At 43.4% G+C, this 13,340-nt stretch overlaps 1 protein-coding gene across 18 annotated transcripts in view; it reads right to left on the bottom strand.

The window, feature by feature from the left end:
* The window catches only part of PCBP2 (poly(rC) binding protein 2), a gene marked incomplete at both ends in the record, with an annotated part of 39,484 nt that extends 27,097 nt beyond the window's left edge, over window positions 1–12,387 (bottom strand). For all 18 annotated transcript variants that reach the window (XM_080706587.1, XM_080706584.1, XM_080706586.1 and 15 more), the window contains 5 exons: window positions 921–1,052; window positions 8,186–8,302; window positions 10,454–10,486; window positions 10,574–10,597; window positions 12,319–12,387. In XM_080706587.1, coding sequence (XP_080562713.1) covers window positions 921–1,052; window positions 8,186–8,302; window positions 10,454–10,486; window positions 10,574–10,597; window positions 12,319–12,387 — 375 coding nt within the window. The remainder of the gene's footprint in view (window positions 1–920; window positions 1,053–8,185; window positions 8,303–10,453; window positions 10,487–10,573; window positions 10,598–12,318) is intronic.
* Window positions 12,388–13,340: the final 953 nt, after the last annotated feature.

A 13,340-nucleotide genomic window follows, 5' to 3' on the forward strand; every position in this document is an offset into this window, starting at 1 on the left:
AAACCGGAGGATCATGGTTCACAGACAGCCTCAGCTACTTAGTGAGACCCGGTTTCAAAATAAAGAATAAAAAATGGGGCAGGGGGTATAGCTCTTAGGTCGAATGTCCCGGGGTGCCATCCCCAAGACCCGCAAAAAAACAAAAAAACACCCAACAAAAGAAAAATAAAAAAACAAAACCACCTTAATTTCCAGATGTGGTACGACATGCCTGGAATCCCAATGACTAAGTAGTCTGAGGCAAGAGGATCACAAGTTTGAGGTCAGCCTGGCTGGGGATTCAGGTCAACAGCAGGGCTAACCTGGTTTTTGATCCCTAGTACAGCAAAAAAGTAAATAAATAAAACCACACACCAGCAATCCAAGATCAATTGAGTCCAGGAAGGAGTTGGAGTCCAGCCCAGGCAAAAGAGCAAGACCCCCAGATCAAAAAAGGAAAGAGCTAAGCCAGGTGTGGTGGTGCATGCTTGTATTCCCAGCATTGGGGAGGCTGAGACTAGAAGATTACGGTTCACAGACAGTCTCAGCTAATTAGTGAGGCCCTCTGCAACTCAGTGAGACCCGGTTTCAAAATAAAGAATAAAAAATAGGGCAGGGGGTGTAGCTCGGAGGTAGAATGCCCCTGGCTTTCATCCCAACCCCCCCCCCCAAAAAAAGGAAAGAGCTAGTGAATGTAGCCAAGCATGTATGAAAACCTGGATTCAATCAATCCTCAGGACTGGAAAATACAAGAAAACTATATAAATTGTTAAGAAAATTATTAATATTTTTATGCCCAATGTGATCAGTATAGGCCTGTACTGACTGTTGCTTTAGTAAGTCTTCATCTCATCAATGTGAATATTTTCTACTGATACCAAGATCTAAAGGAGCCTTACTTGGAAAAATTAATATCTAAAAGAAGCACAAAAGTAACCAACCTCTCGTATTTCCTTGATCTTGCAACCACCTTTTCCAATGAGAGAACCACATTGACTAGCAGGGACCACCAGCCTCAGGGTGACTGGGGGTCTACTGGCAGCTGTACTATTAGTCATAGAGCTGCTAATGTCCTACAAAAAGGAAAAAAATGGTCAGAACAACACAAATATATATACAGATTATGCTTTGTTGTGGTACAAAGGATTGAACCTAGAGGTGCTCTACTAAAGAAAACTATCCCAACCCCTTTATGCATGTATGTGTATATATGTATGCATATCCTAGTAGATTGATCCAGGAATACTCTGTCAGTGAGCTACACCTCCAATGTTTTTTATTTTGATACAGGGTCTCATTAATCTGCCCAAGTTAGCCTTGAACCTGACATCCTCCTGCCTTAGCCTCCCAAATACTGGGCTTACAGGTATCTGCAGAGCACTGAACTGTCATTTTTTAATTTTGAGAAAGTGTTTAATTATCCAGGCTGGCTTCAAACTTCTGATCCTCCTGTACCAGTTGCTGGATTTACAGGAATATACCACCAAACCCAATTTAATTTAGCTTTTTAAGCATAGCAAGCTAAGCATTGTAATTAACAAATCATAGTATTTGGGGGTTGAGATAGGAGGACCACATGTTTGCAGCCAGCCTCAGCTACTTAGTGAGGCCTTCCACAACTTAGTGAAAGCATTTCAAAATAAAGAACAAAGCCGGGCATGGTGGCGCATGCTTGTAATCCCAGCATTTGGGAGGCTGAGACTGGAGGATCGCGGTTCGCGGACAGTCTCAGCTACTTAGTGAGCCCTTTGCAACTCAGTGAGACCCAGTTTCAAAATAAAGAATTAAAAAAAAAAAAATAGGGCAGCTCGGAGGTCAAATGCCCCTGGGTTTCATCTCCAGACCCGCAAAAAAAAAAAAAAAAAAAAAAAAAAAGGCAAGCATTGTAGCTCAAGAGGCAGACAGGCTCCATTACCAAAAAAAAAAAATTTTTTTGCGGTACCAGAGATGGAACCCAGGTACTTTCTACCACGGAGCTATACCCCCAGCCATGTATTTTTTATATCCTTTATTTTGAAACAGGCTTTCACTGAGTTGCACAGGGCCTCACTAAGTAGTAGCTGAGGCTATCTGAAAACCACAATCCTGTCTCAGCCTTCCAAATGCTGGGATTAAAAGCATGCGCCACCACACCTAGCTAAAAAAAAAAAATTTTTTTTTTTTAATTTAAAACCAATTGGCAGTTGGTCATGGTGGTGCATGCTTGTAATCCCAGCATCTGGGAGGCTGAGACTGGAGGATCGCAGTTCACGTACAGCCTCTGCTACTTAGTGAGGCCCTTTACAACTCAGTGAGACCTGGTTTCAAAATAAAGAATAAAAAATAGGGCAGGGGGTGTAGCTCAGAGATCGAATGCCCTTGGATTCCACCCCCAGACCAGCAAAAATAAATAAGACCTAGCTGGGCATGGTGGCGCACGCTTGTAATCCCCACAGGAGGATCACACAGGTTCGAAGCTAGCCTCTCTGGCTTAAGAGACCCTGTTTCCAAATAAAAATATAAAAATGGGTCTGGGAGTGTAGCCCGGAGGTAGAAGGGTTTCCAGGAACCCCAGAACCACAAAAAAAAAAAAAAAAAAAAAAAGTTAAAACCCAGCCAGGGCATGGTGGCACATGCTTGTAATCCCAGCGCTTGGGAACCTGACACAGAAGGATCGCACAGGTACAAAGCCAGCCTTAGCTACCCTAGTGAGGCTCTCAGCAACTTAGTGAGACCCTATTTCCAAATAAAGTATAAAATAGGTCTGGGAGTATAGCCCAGAGGTAGCAAAGCACCTGGGTCCCATATCCAGTAACACCACCAAAATAAATAAATAAATAAATAAAAGTTAAAACTCAAGCTAGCCGTGGTGGGCACACTTGAAATCTCAGCATTCGGGAGGCTAAGACTAGATGATTGCCGTTCAGACAGCCTCAGCTACTTAGTGAGGTTCTTTGCAACTCAGTGAGACCATGTTTCAAAATAAAGAATAAAAAGTAGGGCTGGGGGGTTATACCTTGGAGGTAAAATGCCACTGGGTTCAATCCCTCATACCGGGAAAAGAAAAGCTTAAACCCATAAATTAGCCGGGCATTTTATCACATGCTTGTTACCCCACTACTTGCGAGGCTGAGATATGATTTCAGGTTCTCAGCCAGGCTCAGCTAGTTAGTGAGGCTGGTTGCAACTTAGTGAGACCTTGTTTCAGAGGCCAGACGTGGCACATGTCTATAATCCCGGCACTTGGAGGCTGACAGGAGGATCACAGGATCAGGATCAAGAATAGCGTCAGCAGCTGGGCGTGGTGCCGCATGCTTGTAATCCCAGCATTTGGGAGGTTGAGACCAGAGGATCATCATTTGCAGATAGCCTCAGCTACTTAGTGAGGCCCTTTGCAACTCAGTGAGACCCTGTTTCAAAATAAAGAATAAAAAAATTGGGCAGGGGGTGTAGCACAGATGTCAAATGCCTCTGGGTTTCATCCCCAGACCTGCAAAAAAAGAGAATAGCCTCAGCAAGTAGTGAGTCAGCGAGAGAATATTTTAAAAATAGAAATAAGACCCGGGCATGGTGGCACAAGCTTGTAATCCCAGCATTTGGGAAGCTGATACAGGAGGATGGCGGTTCACAGACAGCCTCAGCTACTTAGTGAGGCCCCTTGCAATGCAGTAAGATCCTGTTTCAAAAACAAAAAGACTAAGCCGGGCGTGGTGGCGCAGGCTTGTAATCCCCACGCTTGGGAAGGGAGATAGGAGGATCGCGCAGGTTCAAAGCCAGCCGCGCTGGTTTAGGAGACCCTGTTTCCAATAAAAAAAGTATAAAAAATAGGTCTGGGAGTGTAGCCTGGAGGTAGAAGGGTTTCCAGGAACCCCAGTACCACCACACACACACAAAAAAAAAGACTAAAAAAATAGGGCTAAGGATGTTGTTCAGAGGTAGGATGACCCTTGGATCCATCCCCAGTACTGCCAAAAATAAAAATAAGAGTCAGCCCGGGTGTGGTGTCGCATGCTTATAATCTCAGTATTTGGGAGGCCGAGACAGGAGGATTGTGTTCAAAGCCAACCTCAGCTTCTTAGTGAGGCTCTCAGCAACTTAGTGAAACCCTGTTTCTAAATAAAGTATAAAATAGGCCTGGGAGTATAACACAGAGGTAGAAAGTTCCTGGGTTTTACTCCAAATAACGCCAAAAAAAAAAAAAAAAAAAAACCTGCTGGGTATGGTAGCCCACACTTGTAATCCCAGCATTTGGGAGGCTAAGACAGGAGAATCAAGGTTCTTAGACAGCCTCAGCTACTTAGATCCTTTGCAACTTAGTGTACCCTATTTCAAAAAAAAGGGTACACCCAGCCTAGGGGCGTAGCTCCGAGGTAGAATGCCCCTGGGTCTAATCCCCGGTATCGCAAAAAATAAATAAACAATAAAAACAGGAGTAGGAGTGTAGCTCAGTGGTAGAATGCCCCTAGGTTCCATTCCCAATACTGCAAATACATAAAAAAAATTTAAATAAAGAATAAAAATGGGACTAGGGAGCTGGGAGTAGTGGTACATGCTTATAATCCCAGCATTCGAGAGGCAGAGACTAGAGTATCATGGTTCACAGACAATCTCAATTACTTTGCGAGGCTCTTCGCAACTTGGTGAGACCCTCTTTCAAAATATAAAAAGACTAAAAAATTAGGGCTGGGGGTGTAGCTCAGAGATACAATGACCCTGGGTTCCATCCCAGTACCCCCACCCACACACACATGAACTGAGAGTAGCTCAGGGTTAGAATGCTCATGTTCTACCCCTAGTACTGCAAAAACAAAAACAAAACAAAACAAAGAATGCTAGATGTGTATCTCAGAGGCAGAATGCCTCTGGGTTCAATCCCCAGTACTGCAAAAGTAAAAATAGTGATAATAAAGGAGAGTTGGGGGTGTACCTTGGTGGTAGAATTACCCTGGTTTCAATCCCCATCCCTCCCCCCCCACACACACACACAAGCAGCAGGAGAGCACAGTATGCATGCCTATAAATCAAGAACTTGGGTAGCAGAAACAGGAGAATGCCTGGTTTGAGGCCAACCTCTGCAACTTAGCATAGATCCCTGTCAAAATTAAAAAGGGGTGGGGAGCTGAGCATGGCGGGGCAAGTTTCTAATCCCAGTATTCGGGACACTGAGACCAGAGGATTGCAGTTCTCAGAGAGCCTCAGCTACTTAGCAAGGCACCTTCGTAACTCAGTGAGATCCTGTTTCAAATATAAAAAGATTTAAAAATAGAGCTGGAGGTGTCATTTGGCGGTATAACGAGGCTGGGTTCCATCCCCAGGACCACAAAAAAAAGGGGGGGGTAGAGTGGGGTTTTAGCTTGGAGGTAAAATATCTCTGGATTCAACTCTGCCGTAACAACAAAAAACTATGAAATACAAAAGCTATGCTGAGTGTTAGGAGTGTTGGTCAGTGGTACAGTGCATGCTTAAAATGGGCATAATAATCCTGGGCTTGAGCCCCAATACCAAAAATAAAAAATAAAAATCAGATGGGCATGGTGGTACTTGCTTGTAATCCCAGCATTTGAAAGGCCGAGACGGGAAGATTGCGGTTCAGATAGCCTCAGCTACTTAGTGAGGCTCCTGCATCTCAGTGAGACCCTGTTCCAAAATAAATTTTAAAATTGAGCTGAGTGATATAGCTCAAAGATAGAATGCCCCTGGGTTCCATTCCCAGTACTACAGAAAGTTTCAACCTGGTTAAGATTAGTCTTCTGAAGATTCTCAAGGCTGGCATGGTGGTCCACACCCATAATTTCAGTACTTGGGAGGCAGAGACAAAGGGATAGCAGTTTAGAAACCAAAAAGGTAACTTAATTCTGTTCTAAAACAAAAATGAAAGTTAGTGCACCCTTATAATCTCAGTACTTGGGAAGCTGAGACAGGAGAATCTCATGGGTTTGCTAACAGCCCCAGCTACTTAGTACAGCCTTCTACAACTTAAAAGACCCCGTTTCAAATTAAGAATATAAAAAAATCGGCCAGGAATGGTGGCGCACACTTGTAATCCCAGCATTTGGGAGGCTGAAACAGAAGGATTGAGGTTTGTGCACAGCCTCAGCTACTAGTGAGGACCTTTGTTTCAAAATTTAAAAATAGCTGGGCGTGGCGGCGGCACATCCTTGTAATCCCTGTACTTGGGAAGCTGACACAGGAGTATCACAGGTTCGATACCAGCTTCAGCTATTTAGGCCCAACGCATGTAGTAAGACTATTTCAAAATAAAAAATAGGGCTGGAGGTATAGCTCAGAGGTAGAATGCTCCTGGGTTCAATCTTCAATATGACAAAAAAAGATAAAAAAAAATAAAATAGGGTGGGGCTATATATCACAACACACATACACACACACAAAACATAAAACAAAGCCGGCCATGGTGGCACATGCTTGTAATTCCAGCATTCGGGAGGCTGAATCCAGAGGATCACGGTTCACAAACAGCCTCAGCTACTCAGTGAGGCCCTCCGCAACTTAGTGAGACCCTGTTTCAAAATAAAGAATAAATCCAAGTGTGGTGACACATGCTTATAATCCCAATGCTTGGGAGGCTGAGACAGGAGGATCTCACAGGTTCGAAGCCAGCCTTGACTACTTAGTGAGGCTCTCAGCCACTTAGTGAGACCCTGTTTGCAAATAAAGGTATAAAATAGGTCTGGGAATATAGCCCGAAGTAGAAAAGCCCCTGGGTTCCATCCCCAGTACCAAAAAAAAAAAAAAAAAGAATAAAAAATACGGCAGCGGGTGTAGCTTGCAAGTTGAATGCCTATGGGTTCTACCCCCAGAAACCCCCTTCAAAAACCCAGTATTGCAAAAATAAATAAAATAGGGCTGAAAGTTAGCTCAGAGGCTGAATGCACTTGGATTCAATCCCCAGTACCACACACACAAGAACTCACCAGCCTTATCTCCCTATAATAGTGAAACCTGGAAAATGCCTAAACATTAGAAGCTGGCCAGGTATCTTACAACCCACTACTTGTGAGGCTGAGACAGGAAGATTGCAGGTTCAAAGCCAACCTCAGCAACTTAGTGAGACCCTGTTTCAAAACAAGTAAAAATAGGGCTAGGGGTATAGCTGTGAGGTAGAAAGCCCCAGGGATTCAATCCCCAGTACCACAAAAAAGAAAACTTAGCAACTAAAGCTGAGGATGTTTTATTGCGCTACAGAACAGTACATATCCAAAAAGGCTATTTCTTTTGGTGCTGGGACTGAACCCAGATCATTTTACCTCCAAGCTGTATCCTCAGTCCTTTTCATTTGAAACAACAGGGTAATGTGTTGCTGAGACTGGCCTTGAACTTGCAATCCTATCTCAGCCTCCCAAGTACTGGTATGTACCATCACACTCAGCTTCTACATGTTTTTAAGACAAAATTTCTGAACAGGGTCCTCTTGGTAAAAAGATGAGCGATGTAGCTCAGTGTTATAGCATTTGACTAGCATGTAGAAGACCCCAGGGTTTGAGCCACAGTTTGGGGGGGGCGGGCTGATCTGGGCAAGGATAAGATTTCAGGCACCATTAAGTACCACCAACCAAGAAGCACTACTCTGCCTGTGGTATCAATTGCACAATTAACTGCATTAGAAGGGGAAGGAGGAGGGAGCTGAACACATGACAGGACTATGGTTTTTTAGCCTTTGAAGATTGGTGGTGGTGGTGGGGAACCTTCCATTTAACAAAAGCTATTAAGATTATTTTGCTTCTAATATCTTAGGGCTATCCTTTAGTATAATTTTGACATTACTAGTATACAGACATTTTCATGTAACAGCATCCAGTGTTAGAAAATATGAAATACATATGTGTTCAGCTCCTAACAAAAACACGTTTACTTCACTCAATTGTAAACTAGGATATACAATTCAAAGAAACAAAATGGCATACCCTTAAAATTTTTGGCCAAGAAATGAAAAAGGCTAGGTTGTAGCACAGTGGTACAGCACTGGGTGTCAGGCTTGAGGTCCTGGATTTGGATCCCAGTACCACACACAAATATGAATGCATGTGTGCACGTGCACACACATACATTTATTTAGCTGGGTGTACAGTACACACATATAATCCCACCAACTGGGGGAGCTTATACAGGTAGATAGCTTGAACCTAGGATTTCAAGACCAGTCTGGGTAACATACAGAGATTCTGTTTCAAAAAACAAGAATCACAAGGGAGTGGGAAAAGTAACAAACCTCTTCCAGTTTGTCAATGATCATAGCAAAGGCTTTGAAGATGGCATTAGTGGGTCCCGCCAATGTGATAATTCTTTCAGGACAATTCCCTTCTGAGATGTTAATACGTGCACCACTCTAGATAAGAAAAAGAAACAAAAGTAGTTTGACAAAAAAGATCTGAACATGTATAGGATGCATGGCCCCTCTTAAATAACACGGGGAAGAAGCACAGACTACTTTGAAAATGTCAGCTCATAGCCAGGTGTAGTGACACATGACTGTAATCCCAGTACTTGGGAGGCTGAGATACAAAAATCTCAAGGTTCTTAGCCAGCCTCAGTAACTTAGTGAGACTCTGTTTCCAAATGAAAAATAGAGGTAGGGGTATAGCCCAGATGTAGAAGGCCCTTGGGTTCAAGCATTAGTACCACACAAAAAGAAAACCCTTTCAAACACTACACCATGTTTGTGTTCAAATATTACAACAGCTACACCTCAAGTCTTAAGTGAATTCTGAGAGCCAACCGTGATGGCGCACGCCTGTATTCCCAGTTCTTGGGAGGCTGATAGAAAAATCACAGGTTCAAGAACCTGAGAAAGTAATGAAAGACTCTCAGCAACCCTTTTTCATTGAGTGCCTTTTTACTCCCCTCCTCTTCTATTAGTTCAGAACCTCCAGTTCCAACATCCACTCCCTTTAACTGTTTAGACCCAGCTTTCCTGCAGCCTCCCCTCTGCTGAGGGAGAAGTACAGCTCAAGGCCGCACCAGGCACCCTAGGAAATGTGGTGTCCCAGACTCTTCTGCCTGGACCCTAGAGTAGGGCAGGTGGGGGTAAAAAATAAAAGGACTGACTGGGGAATATAGCTTGGAGGTAGAATGCCCGAGTTCAATCCCCAGAACCACAAAATAAAGTATGTTAAATCTGAAGCTGGGCGTGATGACATATGCTTCTAATCCCAATTCAGCAGGCTGAAACAGGAGTATCACAGGTTCACAGCTAGCTTCAAAAAAACTCAGTGACTCTAAGTTTCAAAATAAAAGAATAAAATAGGGCTAGGGAAGTCGGGCGTGGTGGCTCATGCTTGTAATCCCAGTACTTGGGAGGCTGAGACAGGAGGATACGGGTTCACAGCCAGCCTCAGCTACTTAGTGATGCCCTCTGCAACTTAGTGAGACCCTGTTTCAAAATATATAAAAAATAGGCCGGGGATAGTGACGGGCAAGCTTGTAATCTCAGTACTTGGGAGGCTGAGAAAAGGTTCAAGGCCAGCCTCAGCTACTTAGTGAGGCCCTTAGTGAGACCCTGTTTCAAAATAAAGAATAAAAATTAGGGCTGGGGTTGTAGCTCGGAGGTAGAATGCCCCTGGGTTCCATCCCCAGTACCACAAAAAATAAAAATAAATAATAACAGACTAGTCAGAAGACTATAGATTTCCCAGGATACTACTTAAGAATATTTTGGGGGGCAGTAGGGATTTACCAAGTTATACCTCCAGCCAAAAATTTATTTGGGAACAGGGCCTCATTTTCTAAGCTATTTTAGAATCTGCGATCCTGTGTCTCAGCCTCCCACATACTGGGATTAGGAGCGTACTGCCACCACATCTGGCTTCCAGCATACTTTTTGTCAGGACAAATTCTTGAGCCAAAACCCAGCATAGTGGTGCATGTTTTTAATCCCAGTACTTGGGAGGCTGAAACAGTAGGATCACAGGTTCATGGCCAACCTCAAGCTACTTAGTGAGGTCCTCTGCAACTTATTTTAAAATAAAGAGTATTTTCCTCGCCAGGCGTGGTGGCGCACGCTTGTAATCCCCGCACTTGGGAGGCGGAGACAGGAGGATCGCACTGGCTTAAGAGACCCTGTTTCCACATAAAAAAAAGTATAAAATAGGTCTTGGAGTGTAGCCCGGAGGTAGAAGGGCTTCCAGGAACCCCAGTACTACCAAAAAAAAAAAAAAGAGTATTTTCCTTAATAAACCTCTGCCTTTATGTCTGAAAATAAAAAAAAAACAACATAGGGCTAGGGGTATAGCTAGGAGGAAGAATGCCCTCAATTTCAATCCCCGGTACAAAAAGAAAATATTGCCAAGCCAGGGCCAGGGATATGGCTCAATAGTATTATTAACCTCCCACCAATGAGGTCCTTGATTTGAGCACCAGACCACCATCACAACAAATAGGCAAGTCAAAAAAATATAGGCTTTCCCCTATAATCACATAAACAAAACTTTCACTTGTTTTAAAATTCCCAAAGTTAATCCAAAAGTCCCTCACAACTTACCTCCTCCCGCATCTTCTTAACTGATTCTCCTTTCTGTAAGAGGAAAAGTCTGTCATGAGCTCCAATTGCTATTTAACCCAGACTGACCAAATATTTAGAGTTGAAGTGAAACTGCCTTACCTTTCCGATGATACTGCCAACTTCCTACAATAAAGAAAATTACTGTCAATAAAAGAAAATGTAAACTGGGCATGGTGGCGCATGCTTGCAATCCCAGCATTCAGGAGGGAGGCTGAGACGAGATCTTGGTTCAAGGACAGCCTCAGCTAATTAGTGATGCCCTTTGCAACTCAATGAGACTGTTTCAAAATAAAGAATACAAATTCTTGAAGGTAGTATTCATTATTTTTTTTGGTATGGGGATGGAACCCAGGGCCATTCGACCTCCTTACCTACACACCCCCTGCCCTATATTTTATTCTTTATTTTGAAACAGGGTCTCACTCAATTGCAGAGGGCCTCACTAAGTAGCTGAGGTTGCCCCCAAACCGCGATCCTCCGGTCTCAGCCTCCTGAATGCTGGAATTACAAGTGTGCACCACCATGCCTGGCCAGCCCTAATTTTTTTAATTTATTCTTTAATTTTGAAACAGGCTCTCAATGAGTTGCAAAGGGCCTCACTAAGTAGCTGAGGCTGTCCTCTAACCGCAATCCTCCTGTCTCAGCCTCCCAAATGCTGGAATTGTCTCAGCCCAGCAAGACCCTGTTAAAATAAAAAGCTGGGCGTGGTGAAGCAGGTTTGTAATCCCAGTACTTGGAAGGCAAAAACAGGAAGATCACAGGTTCAAGGCCAGACTCAGCTACTTAGTGAGGCCCTGTTTCAAAATAAAGAACAGGCCTGGAGTGGTGGTGCATGCTTGTAATCCCTGCACCCTTGTAATCCCCGTGCTTGGAAGGCAGAGACAGGAGGATCACGCTGGTTTGGAGCCAGCCTCGCTGGCTTAAGAGACCCTGTTTCCACATAAAAAAGTTAAAAAATAGGTCTGGGAGTATAGCCCATGGGAGTGTATCCCGGAGGTTTAGAAGGGCTTCCAGGAACCCCAGTACCACCAAAAAAAAAAAAAAAAAACAAAAAACAAACAAAAAAAAAACAAAGATGAGCGTGGTGGCGGGCATTCCCTGGGAGGCTAAAGTTGAGACCAGAGAATCCTGGTTCACGGACAGCTTCAGCTACTTAGTGAGGTGCTCTGCAACTTAGACCCTGTTTCAAAATAAAGAATAAAACCTAGGGCAGGGAGTGTAGCTCGGAGGTCAAATGCCCCTTGGTTCCATCCCCAAACCCGCAAAAAAAAATAAAAAACAAAAAATAAAAAGGTTGAAAATTAGGGCTAGGGGTATAGCACAAAAGTACAATGCCCCTGGGTTCCTTCCCCAGTACCACAAAAATAACATAATTAAAGGATTTTAAAAAATAGGGCTGGGGGTGTAGCTTGGAAGTAGATGGCCCCTGGGTTCCATTCCCAGTACCAAGAAAAAAAAAACCCACCAACAATCACAGGGCATAATTAAATACTACCTCTGTATTTAATGTAAATTATTTCTTAATACAAAAAGAAAAACCTTTACTTCCTCTTAAGCTTCCCCAAAATTGTTTGGAAAAACTACCTTTTACAACCTAGATCAACATCCGTTAGGAAAATCTTACCTTCCAAGTATGAGCTGTCTTTGCTCTAACCTCTAGCTAAGTAAGCCTTTCCTGCTTAGTGGCGCTTCCTAGTCAAATCTGCCCACTTTCCCACCATGTTCACAGTACTAAAGCCAGAAGCCCCACAGTGCTAATCTGATGAGCTCCAAGATACATGTCTGCTCTTCCTGGCCCCTCCCCTAGCAGTTACTATGACCCAATTTCCCAAGCTGGTGCATACCTTTCCATGCATAAGTAGCCGAATAGTGAGAGTGACATTTAATCCACCTTCAATCACACCGGTGTCCATGTCGAGCAGTAATATGGGGAGCTGGACTTTGAGTGGTCAAGTCTTTGGTCACTGGTGGGGGTGAAAGCCAAAAACTGAAATACAAACACAACATCATCAGAGGAAGAAAACAGAATTATATCCCAAAGTTCCTTTCACCATTATCAATGTTTTCTTTGTGTGTGTGTGTGTGGTGCTAGAGTGGAACCCAGGGGCTTTCTACCTCCAGGCTCTACTCCCAGACCTATTTTATATTTGGAAACAGGGTCTCACTAAGTTGCTAAGAGCCTCATTAAGTAGCTGAGGCTGGCTTTGAACCTGCAGGATCCTCCTGTCTCAGCCTCCCAAGCTCGGGGAAGGCAGCCTATCAGACCTGTATACAAGCCCAGCACAATTGCACAGTAACATTTACAACTCTGGTTCTGTTACAAAGTATTAAAGGCGACTTTCCAGTTTGCTCTCATAAATGATAGGATTTCCGCTGACTCTCAGGATGAGAAAAGGTCCCTTCCACTGGCAGTGGTCCTAAGGAAACTGCTGAACTTGCATCCAGTTGTCCTTCAGCAGAGTAAGCTTCAAAAGGGTTCAAAAACACCTGAGCAAACCTCAAACTAATCAACTATATAGGGAGGGCAAATGACCTTTTTCTTTCTTCTATTGGGTAGGAACTAGAAACAGATCAATTTTCTTAGCAGTAGCCATTTCTGGATAAATCAAGATGTAGTCCACATTACAAATTTTAAATGGTGATTAAATTTCTCCAATGACATGATTAAGACACGTAAGAATTTTTAATAGGATTTGTGAACAACCTCAATGAAAAATGCATTATCTGATTTGTCTCCAGGAAGGCTGAGGTTCCATTGGAGAATTCCTTTGGAATATGCATCTATACATTAAATACTTTTATCCCTTTTTCTCATCCAACGTGTGTATAAACCTTTAGTACTACTCAGTTCTTTTTTTGTGTGTGA

The sequence above is a fragment of the Muscardinus avellanarius genome, assembly GCF_963383645.1.
Source record: "Muscardinus avellanarius genome assembly, chromosome: 11".
NCBI lineage: Eukaryota > Metazoa > Chordata > Mammalia > Rodentia > Gliridae > Muscardinus > Muscardinus avellanarius.